The sequence below is a fragment of the Rousettus aegyptiacus genome, unplaced genomic scaffold (genome assembly GCF_014176215.1).
Source record: "Rousettus aegyptiacus isolate mRouAeg1 unplaced genomic scaffold, mRouAeg1.p scaffold_m13_p_16, whole genome shotgun sequence".
Classification (NCBI taxonomy): Eukaryota; Metazoa; Chordata; class Mammalia; order Chiroptera; family Pteropodidae; genus Rousettus; species Rousettus aegyptiacus.
In genome coordinates, this window is record NW_023416291.1 from 39,773,552 (window position 1) to 39,801,351 (window position 27,800).

The 27,800-nt window shown below is 44.6% G+C and overlaps 1 protein-coding gene across 3 annotated transcripts; it reads right to left on the bottom strand.

Annotated features, from left to right (window-relative positions):
• SLC1A6 (solute carrier family 1 member 6) lies at positions 1 to 27,294 on the bottom strand. 3 transcript variants are annotated; one of them, XM_036233872.1, is made up of 10 exons: positions 27,043 to 27,294; positions 14,461 to 14,672; positions 13,548 to 13,685; positions 11,855 to 12,059; positions 11,006 to 11,048; positions 10,162 to 10,505; positions 7,098 to 7,331; positions 5,755 to 5,949; positions 3,035 to 3,169; positions 1 to 2,367 (listed from the first exon to the last, which is right to left on the bottom strand). In XM_036233872.1, exons 2-10 carry the CDS (start codon positions 14,663 to 14,665, stop codon positions 2,172 to 2,174), a joined length of 1,695 nt encoding a protein of 564 aa, XP_036089765.1. In that variant the 5' UTR covers positions 14,666 to 14,672; positions 27,043 to 27,294; the 3' UTR covers positions 1 to 2,171. The 3 variants fall into 3 exon arrangements, with proteins under 3 accessions (XP_036089765.1, XP_016013308.1, XP_036089764.1); XM_016157822.2 differs by lacking the exon at positions 27,043 to 27,294 and adding an exon at positions 18,845 to 19,194; XM_036233871.1 differs by lacking the exon at positions 27,043 to 27,294 and adding an exon at positions 18,845 to 19,176 and having other exon boundaries at positions 14,461 to 14,697.
• Between the last annotated feature and the right edge of the window lie 506 nt (positions 27,295 to 27,800).

Consider the following 27,800-nt stretch of genomic DNA (forward strand, 5'->3'; position numbering starts at 1 on the left):
TTAAGAGTGTGTTTCCTATAACTCACTGAGTTCTAGTGGTCCGTGTGTCTTTTGGGGGCTGGCGGCTACAACAGAGTGAGGCCAGAGACTGAAATTTTGGTTTGGTATCCCCTGCAAAGTTCCCCATGGTCAAATGTGGGGTAGGATGCTTTATAATGTGAACCTCAAGAAGGAATATAACTGCCAATGACTACTTGTGGTTAAGTAAGCACAAATTCATAACCAGAGTCTAGCAGCCATTGCTGACAGAGACCTCTCACACACTCTGCGTTTCAGGAAAAAGCCACAGACTGGGCTGTCAGCCTCCTGCACTGTGCTCCTGCCATAACAGAGTTCCTGGTATCATCTTCCAAGCTATGGGATGAGACCTGCCCCATCTTCGAACTGAGCAGCTATATTATCATTTGAATCTTGATGATCAATCAGAGCAGATCCATAATGACCAATCAGAACATGCAAAGCTAACATATTAGGATAATGCTATTTGGACTAATCAGACTGTGCAAATTTGGATTGTTCATTTGCATATCAATGGAACAACCAGCAACCAAGGCAGAACCTCTCTTTATAAAAGGCAACTTCCCCTCTGACTCAGGAGAGCACACTTTTGGTTTACACCAGACACTGCATTTCCTTGGTTTGCAAACTGTTCACCTACATAAAATCTCTCATTTTTCTGCACCTAAGATTGGAGATTTTGTTGAAAATAAGCATGGACTATTTCTAGTCTCTGACCATAAATGTCTCTATGGCTACCGCAAATAAGTTAAAGAATTCTGAAGTTCTCACAATGTCCAATGGTTCCTCTAGGATTTTAAGGAATGCGGGGGGAAGAGGCAAAATCCCAAAGCATACCTGTGCTTTTTTAAGAGAGGTAGGTGCTCAAATGAAGCTTAATCTGATTTAGAAAAACACTTGTTATGTTTCCTGGACAAAATGGCTGTAGAGTTGAGTTTTACCCATGACAGTTGGAATCATGTTACTCTCTGTTTACTTAACTTGTGTTTGCCCCAAGCTTTCATTAAGGTTGTATTTAATGTCTCACCTGGTTCACAGACTGCAGGAAAAGAGTGCTAAGAAGCCAATGTCGACCCTGTGTAGTAAGGAGACACAGAATCCGGAGACTAGCATGGGGGTGTCTGGGCCAACTCATCTCAGGAGTCAAGGGTTCCAGCTACTCATCCCCATTAGAAGCTTCTTCTTCTATTTTCAACCACAGGGTGTATGAAGAAGTAAAGGGTTAACTCAGAGGGTTAGGAGTGCTCAAAACCTGCACATCCCAAAGAAAGAAGTGGACCTTAATTGGTTCCTGGGAGGTGGCCTCTGAATCCTTGGAATATCCTGCCTGATAAATGTGTCTTAGTATACTTGGGGTCTTTACCTATGCCAGGTAGTCTATGCCAACAGTGTAACTTATAGTGAACATATGTTTTTGTTCACCTTGGACCCTGGGCAATGCTGTATTAGCTTGACTGCTGGGGGTACTGAAGAATGAGTAATTAAGGTCAGCGAGCACATCATGCCTACACAACAGACCCCCAATAAAAACCCTGGACACCAAGGCTCAGATAAGCTTCCCTGGCTAGCAATACTTCATATATATTCTCCTGCATAGTTGATGGGAAACTTAAATGCTATCTATGCAATTCCACCAAAAGGGAACAATTAGAAGCTCACATCTGGTGTCTCCTAGACCTTGACCCTTGTGTCTCTTGCCTCTGCTGATTTTAATCTGTGTCCTTTCACTGTAATAAACCATAAATGCGAGCATCACAGCTTTTCTTAGTTCTGTGAGTCCTTCTAGCCAATCATCGAACTTGAAGTTGGTCTTGAGGGTCCCCCAACACAGAGGTTATGAATATTGTTTTATTATGAGAAATATTGGTTTTCCTTTACCTCCTTCAAGTCTACTGCTCCTTAAGAAAATAAGGAACATGAGATGACCCCTCATCTTGTTGAACCCAAAGCTTCCTGCCACCCCCAGGGAAAACATTTCTACCCTGCCTTGCTCACCAATATCCCTTAAGCTTGCAGCATAGGCTCAGAGAGAAAAGAAGACTGTAGACATCTTTTCATTCCTGCTCTTTTATCTCAACTTCTCCCAAACATGCTGGACAGAACATGTATGTTCAGTGCATGGTCATTTGGGCAGTGGATCTTCCCCAGCACCCTCACATAGCACTCTCATTGCCTCCCCGTCCCCTGGACGTCCCCTTCTCTTGTGCCATGAGTGACTTGTAGGGCTTCCCCAAGCTGGGGAGGGTAAGCTCAGCTTCCTGAAGCTCTAACTCCCGCTGAGACAAATGCTCAATGACAGCTGCTCCAATGGAGTCCCCCAGCACATTGGTCATTGTGCGAAGTCGGTCCCTGAGGAACGGAGGGAAGAGAGAGTCAACCGTTAACATCCATTAATCAAGGCTTGAAGAGCACTACAGTGCAAAGGATGCATCAGAGGGCGTTCTCTGTGTCTGAGACTTAGGGGTTCACATTCTAGTCAATCTCTGACCAGGCACATCCCACCCCCACGCTATCTTCTGTTTCCTCGCCTAAAAGATGCAGAATGGACCATCTCTGATATGTTCACATTTGACCTCAGAAATGCAATTTTTTAAGGATATAAACATCCAATATAGAAAATTAGGGGTTGTGAGCTGAACATCATATAGAATGAAGTTCAGGTTTATTTTATGTAAACTTCTTATGTTTAAAGTTGATACTTTAAAAAAAAATATTTTTAAGCCAGCTCTGTCTTACAGATCACCTTTTTGTAAATTCTACATAAAACAGGTAAAAAATGGGACCTTTACAGCTGATGGGTAAAGCCTCTATCATTTGCCTCCTCTCCTCCCTGCTTCCCAAGGTTAATTATATGGAATTTGGGATTTATGGGCCAAGGATTGAAGTATTCCCCAAGATTCCCCTTTCTCTCTAAAATTCTAGAACTCTGTCTTTTCTGGACTCATGGGTTTAGGGGGTCCTGCAGGGAAAACAGGGTGTCGAGAAGAGACAGAAACAGGGTCTGAAGGACACTCACAGGAACCAGTCCACAGCTATGATCAGTGTGATGTCTTCAGTGGGTAGGCCGACCGATGTGAGGACAATGACCATGGTGACCAGACCTGCCTGGGGGATGCCAGCAGCCCCAACACTGGCTGCTGTAGCTGTGATACTGCAAATGAGAAAAGAACATAGGGAAGCAGGAAGAGGAAAGGGAGAAATGAGGAAGACAGTGAAAAAAGGCACAACAGAAGGGAAGGAGCCAGTTCCCCAGCACATCTTAAATTAAGATCCAAAAAGGAAAAAAAAAGCAAATGTAAAGCAACTTTTGCTGAGTACCAATGCAGATAGGTCTTCTCATCCTTTGCTGGGACATTTCAGCCTGTGAGGCAGCTTAGTTATAACTAAGCTGCCTCACAGGCTGGGAAAGGGCAGAAGAATCAACCCAGGCAGCAGCCATAAACCAGGAGATTGTATTCATTGCATGCACATATATACTGAAAGTAGGTAGATCGGTACAGCCAGGTCCAGCTGCCAGGGATGAAACTATGGAAGAGGAGCCAACTTTAGAACCAAAAGAAGAAATTGCCTATGATGCTAAACAAATAAAAAATTATATATGGTTTTGGAAAACTGAAAGGTAGAACCCATGGAAAATGAAAAACATGGTGGTCCACCATCAAGAAGAAGGTCGGACTGGATCAAAATTAAGCTAGATTCGACTCCTGTATCAACTCTGATTGTCTGACATGGTGTGCTAAAGATTCTAAAGACACTGAGCTTGCTAGAAAAGGCATTAGTATCTGAAGCTGGCATCTTTCTTCCTGGTGGCCTCTGAAGCCCCCTCCCAAATTTTATAATTATGAACATGAAGCCACTCTGGACACCTAGCCCAGATAACGTCTCTATCAAAACAGTGAGGAGCAAACACTTGAGTTGGTGGACAGAGAATGGTCTTTGGGATGAAGCAGACTCCAATCATCAGCCACACGACCTTAAACATAAACTCAGAGCCTCCACTTCCTCATCTGTAGAATGGGAGACATGTACCTATGTTGTAGGGTTATCGTGAGTGGTAGAGCACAGTGCTTCCTGAATGGGGCTTCAAGAAGGGTCATTATTACCACTATTCTCAGTAAGAGAGGCTATTTCCCCTAAATGCCAGCCCTGGCATAAATAGTGATTTGTGGGTGCCCCAGCAAGGCACATAGCACACTCTCAATGGGATGAGCTAATTCCAGCTGGATTCAAGAAGCCAACTTGAACTTTGTTAGGTTAAGTTCAGATCAGATCCAAAGTAAGAATTCCCAACCAGTCAAGAAATTGGCCCTTGAGCCTCTACCAGCACAGGTGGCACAATGAGTCTGTCTTTTTCCTCCAAAAAAATATATATTCCTACGTAAGAGCACAGAGCCTTGGAGAGTTGTGTCTAGCACATCCCAGCCAGCCTTTGGTGGGAGTTCATGCAGTGTCCTTACTACCAGGAGCCCAAGTCATGAGGAAAATCCTCAATGGCACCATCCTAGGACCCTGAGTCTGCTGTGTTATCTGACTCCCAAAGAGACCCAGTGCAGAACCATGAGTGTGTTGCTCACAGCCATGCCCCCAGCTCCTGAAACTGAATCAGTACTACTATAATAAATATTAGCTGACTGATTGAACAAGAAGCTATTCCCTAATACTCCATACTTATGAGACCTGTTTCAGAAGAAATAGAAAATAGGAACCCCAGCTCCATGAGCTCTAAGTGCTCCCTGCTCACATAAAGGCAGCATTGAGTTGCTGACAGAAGGAAGGGTCTGCTGACTCAGACCCTTTACCTAGGCCAGAGAATCTCAAACCACTGCCCACATATACCTTGGGTTCCTAGCTCAGCTTCCTTGAATGCATCCATCTTCCTCCCACTCGTCCATCCCTCCTCCTACCCGGTGTTCTGAGGTTACCGGATTCCTGGCTCCATCTCTCCCCACTAGATGACCTCGGGAAAATGACTTAATCTGCATCGACTTCCTTTTCATCTCTAAAACAACAGTGATCATTTTACCCACCTCAGGGGGTTTTTTGAGGATCAAACAAATGGGCACAGAAGGTACTTTGCATAAGACTATTTACAGAGCCTTCAATAAATTAGCTCTTTCAACTCGTATTTATTGAGCATCTACCACATGCTAGACACCTGGTAGAAATTCCAATAGAAGAAAATCCCAGCCCAAATGGAGTTTACAAGCTAGTGGGGGAGGCATAAACAAGATGAATAAATATACTAAGATAGGTGGTGCTATGAGGAAACCATTCAGCCTAAGAAAGTCCAGACATGTAATTTTAAATAGGGTATTCAGGAAATGTTTTCCCGAAAAGGTGACATTGGAGCAAAGACCTGAAGATGATAATGTTTGCTGTTATTTTTATGACTAAGTTGGACTATCTGGGTAATGGGACCCAGGAATTCATATGTATAGCAAGAACCTCAGGTTATTGGGATGCACCAACCATTTTTTGGAAATACTGGACAAAGTGATCTCCCACAATAGCATATGAGAGGAGATCTGACTGGAACATTTTGCCAGCTCCTGACAGCCTCAGATTGCAAAGTCTCACCTTAAGCCTCACCCGATCTGGGTGACTGGGCTCTGTCCACATCCACCCTCCAATATCCAAGGTCTCCCTTGACCCTGAGCTGAGGCTCCCTCCTCCCCTGGCCAAGCTAGTGACTTCTTAGGTCTCACCTGCTGGAAGATCCAACCAAGATCATCTCACCTGATAGTTGTGATCTGGCCCAAGTTGAGCTCGTAGTTGTTGACCTGAGCAATAAAGATGGCAGCAAGGGCCTCGTAGAGAGCGGTGCCATCCATGTTGACAGTGGCTCCCACGGGCAGCACGAACCTGGTGATGCGGCGGTCTACACCCAGGCCCTCCTCAAGGCAGCGGAAGGTAATAGGCAGTGTCGCAGAGCTGGGAGAGAGAGCCCCAGGGGCTGAGAGCAGGGGATAGCAGGGTGGGGCTGGAGCAGCAATGAGCCAAGGAGGTCTCCCCTTGAGAACACTGGGAGGCCAGGCAGGAGCCAAAGCAAGGGGTGGATGGCAGGTGTCTAAGATTTCAGAGGCTGATAACTGCATGGAAGAGGGACTCCTCACAACACAGGGAGCACACAGCAATGGGGTCCTCCAGGCTGAAGGTGTCATGACTCACTTAAATCCAATAGCTAATTACTAGACTAGTTCATACCACTAGTTCACTCTATCCACTCCTGGAAAGAAGAAGACTAAGGGTCTTCTGACTTCCCACTCTTCAGGGCTAAGAGAGGGATATAATAGAGGACCCCATGTTTGGCTGGAATTATCTCAGCTACCAACCCTCTCATTGTCTCTCCCCACCACTTCCCAGAAGAAGGGAGACTCAATTGTTTGGTGAGTTTCATCGAAGGAATGAACATCTCATTTGGGGTCAGCCTGTCCACAAAACATGTGCTCTATCTGGTCAGCTTTATGTCATGCAATGATAAGTCTGAACCCATAGAGAGGGCCTTTAAGTGTCCAGCCCAGATCAGGTGGGTTTAATTCTAGGGTACAGTGGCAACAATCCTACTTGACCATACATCAAAAGGCACATTGTCCAATCAGTGTTATGGGAAATAAAAATGATATTTTTCTTCCATCTGGTTGGTGCTTGTGATACTTCTCAAATTTATTTGAATTGGGGTGATAAAAGAAAAGAGAGTTCTTTATTAAAACCCTAACCCCTCAAAAAAGGATAAGGAAGCCAAGAGAGCTTCCAGATGTCATCTCAAAGGAAGAGACTCTGAGTCAGAAAATGACTGAGAATATGATGTATGTTGGAACCTTCATCTTAACCTCAAAATTGGCAGTTGATTCTCCTCCATATGAAATAGAGGCCCAGGAAATGAGTAAAAGGGATCAGGAGAGACATCCAGGACAAAGGTCAGTCCCCAGGTGTGCCACCTAGAGACCTTCAGGAGCCCCTGACATTACTGAACAACTCAGAAGAGGTTCCATGTAGTAAGGGAGGGCAGGTCTCCTAGGAGAACCAATGAAAGACAATAAACCTAGGAAGGGTGTCCATGATGGGGGACAAGGCCATACCTGGAAGATGTGCCCATGGCGGTGATGAGGGCCTGCAGCATGCCCCCGATGAAGGGGAAGGGGTTCCGGTGAGTGATGAGGAAGTAGATGAGAGGCAGAACACCACCAGCATGTAAGAACAAGCCCACGATGACGGTCAGGGTATACATGCCCAGCTGACCCCCCAGGACAGCCATGTCTTCCATCTCTAGGATCTTCCCAGCAATCAGGAACAGGATACCCACAGGTGCATACCTGAACCAAGCCAGACACCTGTCAGGGCTCCCTCATGATGTTCTCTGTGAACCTAGAGCTGGTGTCCCCAAGGCTTTGCCCACATAAGACCCTAGAGCCAGGCAGTGCCCACCACACAGCATCCTACTTTACCCCAATCTTCCCTACACATTAACAAATGGGCCTGAGCCCCACAAATATATTTTGCCTCCTCTTCCTGTTCACATACAGCTCCACCCTAAACAGCTAGAAAGCTTTTATGACTCCAGGGGATTCAATCTTATGAGGTCTCTCCTTCGTCCACTCCTCCATTCATGTTCCTGCCCGTCATAATCACCATCTTCAGGACTCTTTCCTTAGACATTACCCAAACAATCACTAACTCTGGCTCCCTAATTTCCCTGTATTCGCTGTCCCCAACCTTTGTTCTACATTTGTAACATTTGTGCCCATATTCTCTTTCCTTATAAGTGCATATACTCACTCATTCACGAGCCCTGAGCTATTTCACCTGGATTTCCCATGGACATCTCAAACAACCTGTCTTATCAAATCATCTATTTATTCATTCACTCAACAGAAATCTATTAAGCACCTGCTATGTTCCACTCACATGCTCCTTGCCCTCATGGTACTTTCATTCTAATGGGGGAAATAGGCAGTCAACATAGAAACATGTTAATTAAAAACTTCAGAGGGTGATAATTGCAAAAGTGAGTCACTGAGTGTGGCTACTTAAGTGTGAGGAGTCAGAAAGGGCTTCTCTGAAAAGATGGCAGTTAAACTGAGGCCTGAATGATGAGAAGGAACCATGTATATCTGAGGGAAAGCATTGTAGGCACGGTGCAAAGACCTTGTGATGAGCATGAGCTGGGAGTATTGGAGGAGCAGAGAGACCAGTGTGACTGGAGCAGTGAGTGAAAAGGGGAGTAGAGACAGAAGTATGTTCATTAAAGACTCACCTGTTTTCCCCACAATTCAGTCCATTGCTTAGTCTTGTGCCATCATTCATCCATCACCAGGTTTCTATTATTATTCCTCTCTTTAGAAATTGAAGTCTACGCTTAGTCACTGTCATGTGGATGCACTGGAGGAGGTGGGGACCTCTTGGGAAGTTGATGCAATAGCTTTGGTCAGAAATGATGAGACTCAGGATAAGGCTGTGGGAGTGAGGATGTGGGGGACTTCTCTAGCCACATCTGTGTTCCCCAAGCTGGGCTCATGGTTAGCCCTAGTCAGTGGTTGTTAATTTATTGCCAAGTCTAGATCTACCTCTATGATTACTCTGTAAACCCCTTTCCTAACTCCCTCACCTCCATCTTTCCACCTCATTCTCTGCAAAATTCTTCAACCCTGAATCAATTGCACATGACTTCTTTCCTCCTATACTCAGCCACCTGGCACATATGGATGTTTTCCCCAACCATGCCAATGACCATTATAAACTCATGGCTCTCAATTCGACTGAGCTTTCAATACTCCTTGTCAATCTTCTTGCTTATCCTTGATAAACTCCCTCTCCCTTTCCCCTTAGCTGACTTTCCAAGTTCTTAACTTGGCCTCTAGTCCCCTACACAACTTTCAAATTATTTGGGATGATGTACAAAGTCTTCCCCAATTTGGAACCAGTCTTGTTAACATCTTCCACCACCACTCCCAAGTTACAATATACTCCCACCCTCCTGAACTCGCCATTCTCCGAACAGCTCAGGTTCTTTCAAGTTTTGCATGTTCTCTTCCTACTGTTTAAAGTGTTTCTCCCCTCTTTCTGTCCTACTCACCTCTCAAGGCTCAGCTAATAGGTTAGACTCCTACTTACTTCTCAAGACCCAGCTATAGATGAACTCCATAACTCCCTCCTCACCTTCCCGGGAAGAGTTCACTCATATCCCTTCATTGGCTCCCTTTACTGTGTTCTCAACACTTTTTAATGTTCCTTTACTACAGAACTTTCCACCTTGTATTATATTGACCTAGTGTGTGTCTGTCTCCCCCAAGGCTTTGTGAGACCCTTGGGGATGAGGACTGAACTTGATACATCTCTGTATTCCAAAGTTCAAGACCAAATCAGCCTGGGAAAATGTCTATTAAATGAGTGAAGAAATTAGTTAAAGTGTGAAGGAATTTAAAGAATAAAGAAATGCATGAATTAAGGAATAATTAATGAGTGGATAAATGAGTAGGAAAATAAGCAAATGAGACATGAACCAGTGGGTGAGTAAATGAATGAATGTGTTAAGTAAATGGATGCATAAATAAAGGAAATCTTTAAATAAGTAAATAACAAATGCAGAGATAAATAAGTGGGTCAAAGAATGGGTCTTAATGAATACATGACTAGGTGATTAAATCAATCAATCAATCAATCAATGGTTTCACTAATTCATGAATGAGTTCATGAATAAATTTTTGAGTGAATGAATGTATAAATGGGTCAATTAACCCACACATAAAAGAATGAATAAATGAATGAAAAAATAAATGAACCAATGCATGGAAGAATGAGTACAATTGAACACAAGAGTGTATGGATGATTCAGTCAATCCATAGAAGACTGAATGAATGCACAGATGAACAAGGGAGTGAATGAACAGTGCATGGAAGAATAAGTATAGTGAATGAGTGAATGAATAGATGTATAAGAAAGTAAATGAGTGAATAAATCATTATAGAAAGGAATGAATGAATGAATAAGTAAGCAAATGAGTGAATGAGTGAGTCATATAAATGACTTTGGCCAATTGGTCCCAATGACCCCATCAGCAACTGCCCCACAGCCTGAATTCCCAGCCCTGGCTCCATTCTTCCCTTGTGTCACCATCTATCCTCCTATCACAGCCCAGCACTCACCAGATAATGATGCCCACCAGCCTCATAATAGCCTCATTGAGGCTGTCGAAGAAGTCCCGCAGGACTCGGCCCTTGTGTTTCATGCCACCAATGACCAGCCCAAAGGCCACAGAGAAGACCACAAGGCCAAGGGCATTGATGCCATTGGCTGAACCAGACACAGGCACAGTCTCCTCGAAGGTCAGCACCTCCTGCAGGGTACCCAAGGCCCGTGTGACATTTTCCAGGAGGCTGGTTCCATTCTCCACTGAAGATGGAGGAGGCATGGAGGTGCTCTGCTCAGATCCGTTCTCTGTCCTCACAACGGTCCTGGTTACCAACCTAGTGCTGTACTGCGTCTTGAACTGAAATATGGAGAGATTGGAGCCAAACTCGATTCAGTGTATGCATCAGAATCACCTGGAGAAACGTCTTTCAAACACCAGTTCTTGGTTCTCACACCCTGGAGAGTCTTATGCAGTAGATCTAAATGAGGGAATGAATGCTTTGACCAATGCATAGAAGAATGAGGGAATGAATAGATGAATGAGTGAGTGAACAATCAATGCATGGAAGAATGAGTACAGAGTCTGCATTTTTCACAAGCCCCCTGAGCAATGCTCAGAAAGATTTGAGGGCCTGTCTCCTCAACCATCTATAGTCAGAAGCCTTGGTTCCTCCTCTAGTACCATCCCCAGGAAACCCTTGGCCTATATCCTTCTCTCTAACCCTCCCTTGATCATCATGTCAATGGCCATTGCTCTATCAGGCCCTTCTTCCCACCCCTCACCTCTGAACCAGTCACTCAGCTGCAAGCTCCCCCCACCCTCCAAGCCTCCTTGATCAAACTGTACTTCCCCCTGACCTGTTTGAAGCAGGCCTCCACAAGGTTGGGCGGAAACATATTTCTGCAGAAAAACATCAGATGAAGTGAAGAGGTTAGATGTTGGAAAGGTGTCAAGGGTGATAACAGCAATAATAAGAGCAAGGGCAACAGTAATAATGGCAGCTAACATTAAACACTTACTCTAGTCTAGGTTAAGTAAGCTAAGTGTGCAACCTATATATCTGATTCAAACACTACAATAACCCTAGAAATGAGTGCTATTGATGTCTCCCCTTTTACACACACACACGCACACACCACACACACACACACACACACACAAAATTTATGTAAATTACCCAAAGCCACACAGCTGCTAAGGGGTGCAGATGGACCTCAAATCCAGGTTTGTTTGAGCCCTTTAATAGGACCCTATGCCACCACAGAGAGTACAATTCACACACATGTGCCAGTGATGCAAAAAAAAAAAAATACGGGCAACTCCTGCACTCTTCCAACTCCCCACAGTCAGTGGCTAGAGCGGAACTGTGAATAATCTTGACTCTAGCTGGCAAAATCTTGCTGCCCTAAGAGAATCACTCACCTTCCAATGGAGCTTGGGAATACCGAACACCACCCATCCTGCGCACATTCCAAGATGCTGCAGCTATACTCCCCCTAGGCTAAGGGTCAAAAGAGCCTATGCTAGGAGTGAGCTGCTCTCAGAGGATTTGTGCAAGGCTCCAAGACAGAAAATGGGTACCAATAAAACTAGGCTCAACTTGGGTATTGCATTTCCAGGCTGGTCAGCCTGTCCTCTTTGTCTGTCCTTGAGTATGCTGTGGCATATAGGACCAGAATTCCCATCAAAATTAGAAAGAACATCACCTGACCAGGTCCATGAAGGCATCGGCTGTAGGGATGGTCTCAATCCGGCCCTCACGGTGCAGCCCCTCCTTGGAGCCCTTCCCAGGATGGATTATGGTGACCATAAGGATGCCGATGAAGACCGCGATGACCGTAGTCACCATGTAGTACACGGCTGCCCGCATCCCCATCCGCCCTGTCGCCTTGTTATCCAGGGATGCCATACCTGGACGACAGGTGGTGCAGCCCCATGAAACCCCATCTATATCCCACCTGCTCTTCCATCCATCCAAGCCTCTCTCCCCACAGCCATTCCACCAAGCTTTCCCTTCCTCCTACACCCCGCCCAGCACCCACACCACCATCCTCTGACTCATATCATCATTCTTCAACCCCAAACCTATTTCCCATACACATCTTCAACCCCATCTTCTTCCCAAGCACTGCTTTACCAAGCTTCCCTCTACTCCAAGCCAACCTTTCCAATCCCCACCCTAACCTCCATTCACCTCTATTTTGCACTGTAACCTAACTTTCATTCCACTCTTCATCCCACTATCCACCCTATGATGATACCTCCCTCCAACTCAGCTCAGAATTCATTGTCTGTAGTAGATGTTTTTTGTGCCCTGGTGCCCTCTACCAGGCCAATACACCTATCTTCCATTTGCTGAGTGTGTTGGCTGTTAACAGTTCATTCCTCCCCTTTCCACTTGAGATTTGCCCTCAACAAAACAGCTGCCTCACCCAGAAAAGCCCCAGAGGAGACCAACAGCCAATGACTGACATGTACAGGGATTTAAAGATCCAGCTTTTTTGCCTCCGACGGAATCAGAGTTGGGAGGAACAATTCTGTAGTGTGGCTCATGCTCCAGAGCTTCACACGTGATTAGGCCAAGGCCAGCCTTCTGCTGAACTCATGTCTCTGCTTAGTTTCTCCCTTGCCCCATCCTGCTCCCCTCACTTCCTCATGAGTTTCTCTTGAGAGCTATCCTCAATAAATTGCTTGTGCGAATATCCTCATCTCAGGCTCTCCTTCCAGGAACTCTAACTGAAGAAATCATTCTTTCATACCTTTATCTTCATGCCGGGCTCAAATTCTGGAGATTGACAACCAAACACCCAGAGGCCAATTCTGGCCCACTGCCTGTTTTATTGGAGCACAACCATGCCCATTCGTTTACCTATTAACCTACACCTGCTTTTGTGCTACAATGGCAGAACAGAGACCATATGGCCCTTAAAGCTGGAAATATTTACTATCTGGCCTTTTACAGAAAAGGTCTGCTGACCCCTGCACAGTCCATCCATGCCTCCATCCCAGCCCCCAGCCACAAGCCTGTCACCTCCATCTCAAACACTTCCATTCCATGTCGCACCATCCATGCCATGCCCCAGATACCTTCCCTGGCTGTTTCCCCACAGTCTTCCTTTCACCTCTGGATGATACTAAACTCCTGGTAGGCTGGTATTTTATCTCCAGTGAAAAATACAGGAACGCTACTGAGATAAGTGGTATAGGTCATATGGGATTTGGAGCCTGAGTGTAATTGGCATCTGGGCTTTGGTCAAGAACTCTGGGCTAGGTGCATGCTCTGTGTTTGAGTTTCTAAGTTGGGGAGGTAGTTCCATGCTTGGGACCATTTTGCCTCCAAGTTTGAGCTTGGGCTGTGGGATGGGTTCTAGAGGCCAACACTGGCCTGGGCTCTCTCACCTGTGACCAGGCTGGAGACAATGAGTGGCAGCACCAGCATTTGCAGCATCCTCATGAGGAGCTCTCCCGGAAAAGAAAAGTACTTGATCTGGCGATAGGTGAGCTGGTACGGGCGCAGGGCAAAGGCCAGGCTGACCCCTAGGGCCAAAAATAGGTCCATGGAGTGGAGTTTGGGTCACTCAGCCCTAAGCAGGGGCCATCCATCCCAAGAAGGGTGCGTGTGGATAGGAGAGAAAAAGAGAAACATTCCATATGACTGTATGTGTATATGTGTGTCGTTGTAGAAATGTATGGATTTATGTGTTACTGTGCTGATATGGTGCAAATTCGTGTGTAAAGGTCTGCACACATTTGTGTGTACATACACATGCATATGTGACAGTGTATACTTATTTGTGCACATGTATTTGTGCCAAATATGTGCACCTGTAAATGAGATGCACATGTTTCTCCTATGTGTGTGTAGAGGTGTAACTTATATGTATGTAGTTTTCATACATGAGTGTGTGTGTGTATAAGCTCCTAAGTGTACCGATGTGTGTGTAGGGGACTATACGTGCATGTGTGAATGTTTATAAGTTCTAGTATAAGTATGCAATTGTATATATGTTTATGTCTTTGCAACTGTAAGTTTTGTGCATTCAGTAAAAATAATGTGTTCATGTTTGTGTAAGTTCACCTACAAAAAGTGTGTTTGTATAGTATGTTCATATGCACGTATGTACGCATGGATATACATATGACATCGTATGCACACACAGCTGCGATTGCATGAGTGTGCACCATCTGTGTGAGTGTCCTTAAAGAGCGGGGCGGGGACATGTGCATGTGTGCAAGTGCAAATGAGTAAGTGGAATGAACAGACATGCATGCAAGGACTTTTCCTGAAGTGTCGCCCTCCCAGCCCACTCACCGATGACCACAGCGCTGACAGTCAGCAGGATGAAGGCGTTCCTGCGCAGGAAGCGCAGCACGTGCTCACGGGTCATGGTCTGCAGGCGCAGGCGCGTGCGCAGAGCTCTCTGCTGCAGACTCTCCTGCAAACGCTGCAGCCAGCCCACCCGGCCCAGCCGCTGGCCACTCTCCCGCAGAAACAGGCTGTTGCCGTGGCTGCTCATCGTCTATCTGCGGGGAACAGAAGGGCCCAGGCCTGGTGAGGGACAAAACAGTGGGCGGATGTGGGTAGAAGGAGAAGGATGGGTGGAAGGGTGAAAAGAGTTTGTGAGGAATTCGGAGAGAATCAGACAGCAGGGAGGAGCCATGTCGTTCTGCTGGGTTGCGCCCTAGCTAGGATGACTGAGAATACCACCTGGGGTTCAAGGGTCATGTCCTGGAAGAAAAGGGTCAAAATCTCAGAGTAGCTCAGAGCATGGGAGAGGCAGGGGAAGGAGTCTACAATATTATAGGTGCTTTTGCCTTCTCTGACTCCATCCCGCTCCTTATTTCGTGAGATCATCACAGTGATTGGAGACTGCCGCTGCTCACAACCCAATCTAACAAGCCTTTGCTGAGCACCAACTGCATGCAGAGCCCTAGACATGACACCTTGGGGCTATCCCCCCAAATTAACACGCTTAGGTGTCTGCCTGGAGGTGCTAACAAGTGGGCTTTCAATAGCAGCAAGTGCCTGAAAAACAGAAGGTGCCCAGTAAATGCAGCTGCTCCGTGGGAGTGCCCTGTTGAGCAACAGGGAGAGGGGGCAGTCCCGTGAGAAAGAAATTATGACCATCCTTGATGCCAGTGGCTCTTCAGGATCTGTCTTTGAAGGGAAATGTGATGTTCAGAGTCTCCATGGGATGCCAGGCACTGTTTTCCCAACTTCGGACTTTTTTGTCTCCTCTTTATATGGCCATATCCATATAATTTTCTATATAAGTGTATCTAAAATGAAAACTAGATACATTAGGTCACATCTTTAGATACAATTAGGTCATTACTTGAAATGCTAATCATATTTTAATACACATTAAATAAAATGCATGTAAAAATAAACACCTGCCATCCTTTTCCCAGCTAAACACCTTAGATGTGTAGGACAGCTCGGAAATGTGATTTCACGGGCCTGAGGAAGTCTTACCTTCATGGACTCCTTCCTTCATTAAAAAAATTAAAATTACATTTTTACAATGGCTTTGGTATAAAAATGAATATATTATTTTGGAACTAGGTAGAGGTGATGGTCATACAACATTGCAAGTGAACTAAATGCCACCATATGCCACTTTGAAATGGTCAGTTTTCTGTTATGTGAATTTCATCTTACATTTTATGTTAAAGTATTTTCTTTGACCTGAAAGTTTAATTCTTTCTTCTGATTTTAAAAGAAGTGAAAACCTTTTCATGGCTTCCTAAAAGTTTCATGAGCCCTGGACCCTGGGCCTCCAATTCCTGAAGTATAGGCGGCCTCGCCTGTATTGATCTCACAGGAAAAAAAGTGGCAGTGCCCCATATCCTATTCTAGGACTAATGGGAATTCTTTTATCTCTCTGGATTCACCCACAGGCAAAAGGCTGGCCACTAGAGATGGCATCGCCCAGCCTCCCTTGCCCACAGGCTGCCCTTTCAGTTTAGCCAATGGAAGGCAGTAGGAGAGTGGAGGGTGGGAGTAGATGGAACATCGACTCTCCCAGGTCCCCCTGTCACACCCTTCTGGCACCGGCTGTGTTCCTCTACCTGAAGCCACAGCTCCCATCAGACAATCCTCTGTGCCCTTTGGCCATTTGGATATCTCCTTTGAAAACAAATATGTATTCAATTCTTCTGCCCATTTTTAATTGGATTTTGGGGTTTTTAATTGAGTTGTATGAGTTCTTATATATTTTGGATATGAACCCCTTATCTGATATATGGTTTGCAAAAATGTTCTCCTATTCTGTAGGTTGCCTTTTCATTTTGTTAATTTTTTATTTTGCTGTGCAGAAGCTTTTAAGTTTGATGTAGTCCCACTTGTTGATTTTTGGTTTTGTTGTCTGTGCTTTTGGTGTTATATCCATAAATCATTGCCAGACCAATGTTGAGGAGTTTCTTCCCTACGTTTTCTTCTTGGAGTTTTATTGTATCAAGTCTTCTGTTTCAGTCTTTGATCCATTTTGAGTTAATTTTTGTGAGTAGTGAAAGATAGGGGTTCATTTCTACCAACAGTGAGGTCCTGCCACTGGCTGAGCAGCTACTTTTTGAGGTCGCCGTCTTCCTTTCCATCCTCTGCTCCCCCAGTATCTAAGGGATGGGACATGTGCCTCAACTTTGCAGGTCTAAGCCCCCAGTCCCCAATGCCAAACCCCAGTTGAGGTCCTGCTACAAATGGATCCATCGATGCTGCTTCTCGCCTTGCTGTGAAAAATCCCAGTCATGGGACCACGCACAACACAGGAAACTTGTAGTTTCTCCCTTTCCTCTACGATGCATGTTTCCAGTCACTGCATGGTAACTCAAAGCTGCCGTGGGTCCCCACAGAGTGTCCAGCTGAGATCTAAACTAGTCACAACTCCAGAACTGTGTCTCTTTCTTTTCTCTTCCTTACAAAAAGTATTATGGTATAGAGCAAATATGGAAAAACTATAGTCTGAGGGGCAAATGTGGCCCACTGCTTGTTGTTGTAGATAAAGTTTTATTGGCACACAGCCACACTCATTGCTTATGTATGGTCTATGTGCTGAGTTGAGTTTTTGGGACAGAGATTATATTGGCCATAATACAATTTCTCTGGCCTTTTACTGAAAAAAAAATTTGCTGACCTCTGGCCTAGCAGAAGAGCATACCTGAGCTCTTATTTCAGATCCCACTTCACTTTCTATGTGGCTTAGATGGCCTAATTCAGGTGATGTTTAGAACAGCGCCTGGTGAGCACAAAACAGAAACTTTTTATCAAACACAGTTATTGTTGATAAAAAGCAGAAACCCAACAGACACATGATTGAGAACAGAGAAAAATGCTGAAGCAGGAAGGTGTCTTCCTATCAGTTTTTATAAGTCCTATTTGCATCACTTGTCAAGCAATACTTGACTTAAAATGGTTTTCCCTGGATCCTGGCTTTTACTTGGGCCTTTATCGTCTCTCTTGAATCCCTGGGGACTTTTACCCTTACCCTGAGTTCTGTCTTTTCTAGTCTCTCCTGGTCCTAGGCATTCACTAACCCTGTTTTTCTTATATCTTCTGTTTGGAAAATGGCCCTTCTAGTGTCCCCAGTTTCTGCAGGGGCTCAAGGATGGGTCTCCCACCTGCTGCTGACCCCTCAGAGCCAAGGGAAAGAAAGGAAACCTCTTATGTTCTGAAGCTGAAACAAGCTTCCGTGGACAAAACGAGGTTGCCACTGTCCATTTTCTCAACATTCTGCCAGGAAATCACAAACATCATGCATCACACACACACACACACACACACACACTCGGACACACAACCTCACACATTTCTTATATGCAACTGGCACACAGCCACACACAGACAATCACACACAGAGAACTGTTCAGACACACACCTTCAGAAATGCGATTGCACTCATGCTGCATCAGTCATACAATTCCTACACATAGAAACAGATGCACACACACTTGCCACATTCATGCACACCATCCAACACACAACCCTAGGCAACTCTTTAGACATACAACCCCACACACACCTTCGCAGCCCTACACAGCTCCCCTTTGTAAATGAAACTCCATACAGGCAGTAACAGTCAAATAATTTGTACACACACACACACATACACCCAGACAATTTGGGACACAGGGCACAAAACTTAAGACATCCAAATTCATTACCACATTTAAATAGTCAGCCACACACACCTCTTTGGGAAGGCAACCCAACTCATAAATTGTCTCACACCTGCACATCACCACCACCTCACACGTATCTCTGGACCCAGCCCCCCTGCAGTGGTGACCATAGTCTCGGTCACAGCCAGGTCTCTCCGGAGCTGGAAGAATAAACCCTCTGATACATAAGAGATTGAGCCCTGGAAAGGGCCAAGGCATCAGGCACAGAGATGGACCGTGCCCATGAATGGAGGCCACAGATCGTGGAATGGGATGGGGTAGAGGTGAGACGGCAGAGAGACCCTGGGATAGGTAACTAATGCCATAGGAAACTCACCAAGGAGACTGGGAGATGAGCAAGATGCCAACGATTCTAAGGGTCAGGAAGGAACTGAGACAAAGAGCATCCAGGGATGGGAACAAGGGCACAGGTGGCGCCCCACCCGCCTGACCATTGGGTGAGCCAAACCCACCTGGGATCCCGCCTGCCCTGAACCTCAGAGCCCCTGAGCTTGCGGGGCTGCAAGGTCCCCACTCACCCGCGTCCAGATCGGCAGGGGCGGCCTGCCCACTCCTTGGCCTGCGCCCTGCGTGCAGATACAGGAGCCGGAGCCCCGCGAAGCGCCGGGCTGAGGCAGCAGGGACCTGCCAGGGACGGCACAGTGCTGGCGCGGGGACGAGAGAGCGGAGGCACCGGCGTGGAGCCGGGACGCGCTGTGCAACGCGGGGGATCCGCGCAAGCCGTGAGCTCACGTGGGTGCGGGGGCGCCGGGAGGCCGGGGTAGGGGGTGGGATCCCCTCCGGGATGCCCCCTCCTTCGCCTCCCCCGCGCCCAGACTCCGCAGCAGCGCCAGAAAAGCGGTACCGCGCGTTTGCGGAAGGAGGGGGATCCTGGGGTGGGCGGGGTGGGTGGCCTCTCCCACGTCCAGCACCCGCCCCCAGCGCAGAGCCGCGCCTCGGAGCCCCAGCCTCCTGCCGCCTCCCAATCCCTCCCCAGGCCTGAGCATCCCTGGCGAGCCCGGGACCAGTCCCTAACAACACAGCGCCGGCGCCCACAGCCCACATCCTACGCAGAGGCCTGGGGAAGGCGCGCGAGCTAGCGTCCCGGTGGCCACGGCCACTGCGTGGGCTCCTCGGACCCTTTTCTTCCTTCGGGTGCATTTGGCTGCTGTATGCCCTTGGGCCAGCCCTTCTCTCTCTGAGCCTGGCCTTCTTAACTGAACAACACATATGACTCTGCTGGTCCCATAGAAAATTAAAGCACACGAGTGTAGAAATGCTCCGTGCGGCGTGAAGCACTGTGCAACTGGGAGAAGAATAATTCCTGTTACTATTGTCATTAATATTATTCTTTGCTGTCTTTAGCAGCAAATTTATGGGGCAATGTTGATCCTGCTTTTCTTCTCAAAGCTATTGCCTTGTCACTTCCAACATCTCCCGCCTCTCCTGAAAGCTAATTGCGATTTTAAAAAGGTGAGCACAGAGCCACGTGACAAAAATCAATACATGTTTGCTATGATGGTTGTGAATGTTACCGAACAATTGTTGATGGCAACTTCCTAGTCTAGGCAGGCTCTTTTATTTACATTTAAACTATACATCCCGATGAAGTAGATATCATTAACCCCATTAGCAGATAAGGGGACAGATACTCAGAGAGATTCAGTAACTTGCCCAAGGAGAGAGCCAGAGAGAAGCACCCCGATTCCAACTCTGTACATACAGCCCAACTTTCCTCCTTGACAATTCCTCCTAGCTAAGTGGTTCTCAAACTTAGCAATACCTTAGAATCACCAGGGGAACTTTTTAAAATTCTGATGCCCAGGTGGCACCCCAGACAATCACATCAGCACCGCTGGGCACAGGACTCAGAGCTCAAGCACAGCAAATTTTAAAGCTCCCCAAGTGATTTCAATGTGTGGCTAAGGCTGAACCCCTGCTCTACATGTCAGGTTCTCCTGGCACCTGAAACTCTGCCCCGAAGCCGCTCACTGGCTCTGCTTCAGTCACCAGCTGTACACAGATGATTCTGCTTCCTCCTCCGAGCCTAGAGCTGCCTCTGAGCTCCTGGCTCTTGTAGTCACTCGCACCACAAATATTTCTTGTGCCTCTGCTGTTTGCCAGACTGTCCTAGAGGCTGGAGACGGAGCAGAGAAGAAGACAAAGTTCCCTTGCTCTTCCACACAAAATAATAAGTAAATAAAATAGCAGCAATTTTCAAACTGTTGTGTCTGGAGCCCCTTTACACTCTTAAAAATTATACATGACCCCCCAAATTCACAATCTGAATCTAATCATGATTTTTTTAATCAGACAAATTCCAGTAGGGAGTGTCCTACAATATATCTCACCAGCACTCCTCAAAACTGTCAAGACATCAAAAAAAAAAAAAAGAAAGTCTAAGAAACTATCACAGGAGACTAAGAAGACATGATGACTAACATAATATGGGGTCCTGCAGGGTTCCTGGAACACAAAAAGGATGTTAGGAGAAAACCCAAGAAATCTCAATAAAGTGTGAACTTTAATAACAATGTATCAGTACTGGCTCATTAGTTGTAACAAATGTATCTTACTAATGGATAATATTAATAATAGGGGAAATTGTTGGAGTTGGGGGTATGGGAACTCCCTGTACTATCCTTCTAATTTTCCTGCACATCTAAAACTGTTCTAAGAAATTGTGTCTGTTGATTAAAAAGATCATTGAGGGGGGATGGGTGAAAAAAAATGAAGGGGAATAAGAGGTATAAACTTCGTTATAAAATAAATAAACCACAGGGATATGATGTACAGCACAAGGAACATAGTCAGTTATATCGTAATAACTTTGCTCAGTGACAGATGGTTACTAGATATTGCTGTGATCGATCACATCATAAGGCATATAAATGTCAAATCACTATGTTGTACACCTGAAATTAATGTTAAATTATATGTCAATCATACTTTCATTTTGGGAGATTATATAATGAAAGTAATCCAGGACAAAGAGAAAAGGTGGAAGTTCAGATGAGACAAGATTGGCAATATAATAAAAATGGCCGAAGCTGGGTGATGAGTACACAGTAAAAAAAAATTAAAATTAAAATTAAATTAAATATAAAAGATCCTGAAGGACTCCAAAGAGTTTTTATTTGGATAGGTTATACCTATTAACCTTTACTGTATTAGAAATTAAATGAATATTTAGTCATTCATTTTAACAGAACAAGAATGAACTCATTACCTGTAACATAAAGTGCATATTTTTATTTAAAAAAATTCCAAAACAAGAAAAAATTAGTGAGAAAAGAGGCAATTTTCACACTTTTGCAAATTGCTTTGTTATCTAGCTTAATAAAAAGAAAGTGGGATTCTCAGACTTCATATTTGTAAATTCACCCACTCCCTTAAACTTATTTGTAACCCAAAATCAATGTTTTTATGTTTATTAGTGGACATGCTTGAAGCAATTCAAAATTTGAACTGGCCAACATGTATGTTCCCAGTTGAGGTCAAATAGGGTGAAGCTCTGTCTTCTTGTTTCAGCTATCATACTGTAAGAGATGTCCTTTTCACAGTCTACTTAGTGCCACAGTTGTCACATTTTTGTGCTTTTTGTTGATTTTGCTGTTTAAAATGGCCCCCAGACGTGGTGCCCAAGGGCTGTGCAGTGTTTGTTAGTACAACAAGCCTGTGATGTGTCTCATGAAAAAAATATGTGTGTTACAAAAGCTCTGAGGCATGAGTTAGTGTCATTGGCTGTGAATTCAATGTCAATGAATCAATGAGATAAACAAAGTTAGATATTGATTGGTTGATGACTGGTTGACAAAAATGTTGTGCCCAGAGGCTCACAGGAACCTCATCCAACATATCTGTCTAGGAGCAATGATTTATTTGATAATTTATTATTTGTGCAATTTTATAGAACAAAACTACCATGAATAACAGAAATTTAATGTATCATATGCATTGACTCTGTCATGATGTGTTGTTTTGGTTGAAGTATATGAAGAAAATTCAACCTCACTCAAACAGCTAATTTTAAAAAGGAAGAATATTTTAACCAGCTTTTCAAGTAACTGTGGCTATTCTTTGAAGCTACACCAAAACTCAACACATTTTAGTTCTAAAGGAGAGTTACAGTGTGGGATCTGAAACTGCCAGTGAACTTTTTGTACTCTACTAACATTAAAATCCATTGAGCGCATCTTTACCCATGGATGATTTTGAAACACTTAGTCATTTGAAAAATATCGGTTCACTGAATTACACAGATCTTCCAAGAATTAACACATTTCATTATTCAATATCCAAAATGAATGCAAAATAAAAACAATGATTAACGAAATATCAACATTTCAAAAAAAGACAGGATCAAGAATCCCTGGTTTTTCTTTTGCTTCAGGCTGCCATATGAATTGGCTCAATGTTCATTGAGTTCTGTCTTTAACATTTTTATATTTAGCTCACCTTGTATTTTGACATGAATTTTGTTGGATTTTTTTAATTACTGACGTTAGAATATTACTTACCTTTTTTCTAGTAGAATATCTTTATTGCCTCTGAATGAGAAAAAGATAACTATATCTCCAAAGAATGACTCATAAAGAAGAAATTCAACTGTAATTGAAAAATAAGTTATAGAAAGAGAGAAAAAGAATATGATAGTTTACTGTTTTGAAATTACAGATAAACACAGAGTTGCTGTCTATCTCATTACCTGATCCATTTCTTTGATTTTTAAATGATTTTATTGAGGTATAATTGACATGTAAAAAGCTAAACATATTTAATGTACACAACTTGATACGTTTAGGAATAAGTATACACCACAAAACCATCACCACCATCAAGGCCATAAACATATCCATCACCTCTCAAAGTTAACATTCTAATAATAGTCCAATAATAATATTCCAATGTTATTTATTTTAATTACAGTTTTATACCCATTCTCACCTTCTCCCTGGCCCTGTGAGTTTCTCTTATTCTTTCAGTAAGGGAAGGGCTACTGGCTCCCTTTTACAGATGTAAAAGAGGCTCAAAGAGTTTAAGTCACAGCCCACGTTGTTAAGCTAGAGTTTGAGCCCACCCCAGGTCCACTCCGACCAGTGGCTGCAGCTCTGGCCCTAGCATATTTAGCAGGCCAGCCCAGACGGAGCATCCCCAGGCTGTCCCAGATGACTGCCCCGGCTGTGGGGTGGGGCCTGAGCAGGGGCTGAGCCAAGAGGAGCCTGAGATGGAGGAATCGAGGCTAATTCCTCTGTGGGAAGCGCTCCCTATTAATTAATTAGGGCAGAGCTAGCCTGAGGCATCCCCATAGCCCCCAGAGTTATTAAGGAAGAGGGGGGTCTCATTATCAGCTGGCAGGTTCCCCATTATTCGCGGGGGCCCCAAAGGGAGCAGAGGAGGGGAAGAGAAAGGCCAGGTCCCCCTTCTTGGAAACACTACCTTCCTTATTACCAGAGTGGCCTGATTGATATTCAAATGAAATGTCTGAAACTGCAGGCAGAATTTCAGGGGAGAAGAGGAGCCAGTGATGATGGGATAAGTGTACATCCCTCCAAAATTCAGGCTGCATTTATAAGGACATGAGGTATTCAGAATAGGTAGATCCATCTGAGGCAAAAAGCAGATTAGTTGTTGCCAGAGGCTGAAGGGAAGAGGAGATGGAGAGTGACTGCTAATGGTACAGGGTTCCCTAACCTAACAAGAAATGCCCAAATCCACTAATATGGGTGAGCTTTTCCAGAGAGAAGGTAAGGAATGAGAAGTGAATGGAAGACAGAAACCTAATGCATTAATTAGCTATTGCTGCATAACAAGCTATCACAAAACTTAATAGCTTAAAAACTGTGTGTATTTATTCTATGGGTTCCTGTGGGTGAAGAATCTGGTCATGGCATAGCTAGGGCCTGTGGTTTAGGGTCTCTCACCAGGCTGCAGACAAGATATCAGCCAGAGCTGCTATCTTATCTGAAGTCTGGACTTGGGAAGGATGTGCTTCCAAGCTCACTCATGTGGTTATTGGGAGGATCCATTTCCTCACAGGTACTGAGCTGAGGACCCCAGGTCTTTTCTGGCTGGTAGCCAGAGGCTCCCTCAATTCCTTGTCACGTGGGTCTTTATATTTCTGAAAGAGAAATGAAGATAGAATTTTTGCCATATTCTATTGACTAGAAGTGGATCCAGCCCACACACAAAGGGAGAGGATTACACAGGGCCTGAAGACCAGAATAAGGGACCACCAGGAGCCATCTTCAGGACTGCCTAACTCACCTAAAGAACACTATATTTGAGGGAATGGGTGGCAGACAACCAGCCAGTGAAGGATCAAGACAAGAGGCAAAAGGGAGAAGTGTGAAAAGTACAGGGTAGGAGATTCAAGTTTCAAGTGGTTGAAATTTTCAAATTCTACCTAGGGGGCAAGTTGAATGGGACAAAAAAAGAAACTATGGAATTTGTCAATTGCAGGAGAACATGGATAACCTTTGCCTGAACCATTTTAGGGGACCGATAGGGACTAGAGCCATATGGACCAGTCCTTATCTTTCACCTACCCACAGGGTCACTACCTTTGCAAGAAGTGACCAGGAAAAGCCAGGAAGAACCTCCTCTCCCAGTCTGGGGCTTCCCACTCTCTCCTGACACCTCCCCCAGGAAAGCGACCTCATTTCTCAAAGACAAAACTGATTCTAGGTCATATCCCCCTGGAACAAGAGACCAATTGATGTGATTATCTCCAAAAGAAAGAGGGGCACCTACTAAAAGTAGGACCTGGTGCCCCAGAAGGGAAGACATCAGGGAACCTGAAAAGGGGTCTCTGATAATTATCTGCCAAGATTTCAGAGTGAAGGGCATCACCATGCAATACCAAATGAAAAAGAAAGAAAGAAAAGCTAGAGGTTTTAAAAGGTTTTTCCTTCCTCAGATATCCTGCAATTTTACTCTATTTAATCCAAGAGCAGAATTCTGTCCCCCATTTTGTAACACTCATTATAAAGAACAGGTAGTCCCAGCAAAGATGGCTGCAGAAAGGAATTTCTGTAAAGTAACCTTCACTATAAAAATCAGAGAGCTAATTTCACAAATATTATTCCCCATTGGCCTGAGTTAGGAATATTTGAGCTTCAGCATACTGGGAGAAGGGAAATGTGTATAACTATAAATATATATATGGGGGAGGAGAGAATAGGAAAATGGCTAGAGTGAAATCAAAACATGTTCAGCATAGATATCTCTTGGTAAGAAAGTTACAGATAATTCTTTTCTCTTTATTATGTTTTTCAATGTGTTACACTATGTGCATACATTACTTTCATAGAATAAAAACAGGCTTATTTGTTAGCTTAAGATAGGTATCTGAGTTTGAGGAACAGTGAAAATTTTTCCCAACCTTGGCTTATGTGTGTAAATGTTTCTGTGGTGTTTTTGGAGCATCATTTCTGTTCAGCCACATGTAATTAAATCTCTCAGAGATGGAGAGTTAATCCCAGCCCTACCGTGTTTCCTTCCAGGCACCTGCTGTTTTAGTTTGTTCAAGCTGCTATAACAGAATACCACAGACTGGTGGCTTATAAACAACAGAAACTGAATTCTCATAGATCCGGAGGCTGGGAAGTCCAAGATCAAGGTGCTGGCAGACTTAGTGTCTGGTGAGGGCCCACATTCTGGTTCATAGATGGTTGTATTCTCACTGTCTTCACATGGCAAATGGGGCAAAGAAGCTCTTTGGGGCCTCTTTTATAAAAGTGTGAAACCCACTCATGAGGTTTCCACTCTTGTGACCTAATCATCTCCCAAAGGCCTCACCTCTAAGTACTATCACGTTAGGGGTTAAGATTTAACATATGAATTGGAGGGAGGGGACACAAACAGTGAGTCTACAGAAACTGCCAACCCAGGTTGTGACCAGCAGGCTTTGAAAGCAGAGCAGAAGATGGTTCACCTATTCCTCAGACCTATATGTGTCAGGCTAGAGAAAAATGTCCAAAACAGGTCATCGAAGCCAGAAACTAAAGTGAGTTTTAGAATTTAATAGTCGAACTGGGGTTGGAAGATGAAAATGGGCAGAAGTCGCAGACTGAGCAATGGGCAGTAGTGTGCACCAATTTCAATGTTGGGACAAGGGCAGTACATACTAGGAGTGTGTTGGCATGAATAAGCTGAATTAATTAAAAGCCAGAATAAGACAGACCACACCTCCACTCACAGCTCTAATGAATTTCACAAAGACCAATGCCAGGACTAAATCCTCCATATGTAGGTGTGACACAAGAACACAAAGTAGTTTGGCACAAACACTACCCGATGTAGGTGTTCCAGACACCAGGCAGCAAAACAAGCCAGTGAAATCATCTGGTTGAGAAAATGGAAGCACTACATGAACAAAACAAAGGTAGATGGCTGAGTACAGAATGTTGTACAGAAAGAGCTACCTCCCTGGTTCTTTGTGAAACTCTCTTTGCAACTCCTGGTATTAGAAACACTCATTCATCTATTCAATTAATAAAAATTAAAAGTAAGCACTTGCATAGTGCTTACTCCATGTTAGCCACTGCGTAAGCACTTTACTCATACTAATTTTGTCCATGTCACAATCCTATTATCCTAGTTGATGGGTGAGGAAACAGAGGCACAGAGAAATCAAGTGACTTTCTCAAGATCATACAGATGGCAAGTGTCGGAATCATAATTTTAACCCAAATTGTCCCGCTCCAGAATCTTGACCATGGTTTGAGGCACTTACCAAATGTCCAAGTAAAGATGACAACTGCTAGATGGAAACAAGGTGATATGATGAAGAATTATGGGGGAGGGATGGAGGGAAGTTGTCTTTCTTCTTCCCCAGACTCTGCCCTGCTTCCTATGTTGGAGAAATTCCCCATCATATGAGTCTCAGTGAAAAACAGTCTTTCTTCTGCAATGGAAACAGAAGGTTAAGGCATGACTCACTTGCCCAGCTTCCTTGCAGCTAGAGCATGGCCAGGTGACACAGTCTCAGTTAATTAGATGCCATCTTTGACCCTGAGAACTAAGGAGACAAAGAAGCAGGTACCATGGAGAACTGACTTAGTTGCTGCTGCAGTAGCAGTGACATTTTGGGGGCGGGGAGCGGGAAACAGACAGAGCCGAGAGTTCTGCAGTGGTAGCCATGATGTCCTCAAGAGCTACCACAGGTCTTAGCATTGTTTGGCTGTGGTTGTCAGGTCATTTTTTACTGTGTCTTGCACTAAAAATCCTGAATGATAGGAGAGAGTAGAACTTAGATGTAGTGCTAAGGAAAAACCCCTTTAAGATGGTGGTATTTAAGCTGGTGTCTGAAGACTGAAAAGGAGACAGCCATGGGGAAGATATGGAAGGGAGTATGCCACGCAGAAGGAAAAGCAACTGTGAAACTTTGAAGTGGGAAAGAGCTTAGTGTATCTTAAGAGCTGGACGAAGGCCCAACGCTGGAGGATTAGAAGCAACAGCGAGAGGTAGGCTAAATGAGGTCATCTTTCTCAA

Bases quoted from the DNA above. Each gene is read 5' to 3' on its own strand.
- SLC1A6 (XM_036233872.1), bottom strand. From the start codon at position 14,665: ATGAGCAGCCACGGCAACAGCCTGTTTCTGCGGGAGAGTGGCCAGCGG. The intron at 7,332-10,161 runs GTGAGTGCTGGG...GGCTTGGTTCAG, and splicing joins CTGGTGGGCATCATTATCTG to GTATGCACCTGTGGGTATCC. The intron at 2,368-3,034 runs GTGAGTGTCCTT...TCCGTTCCTCAG, and splicing joins ATAGCTGTGGACTGGTTCCT to GGACCGACTTCGCACAATGA.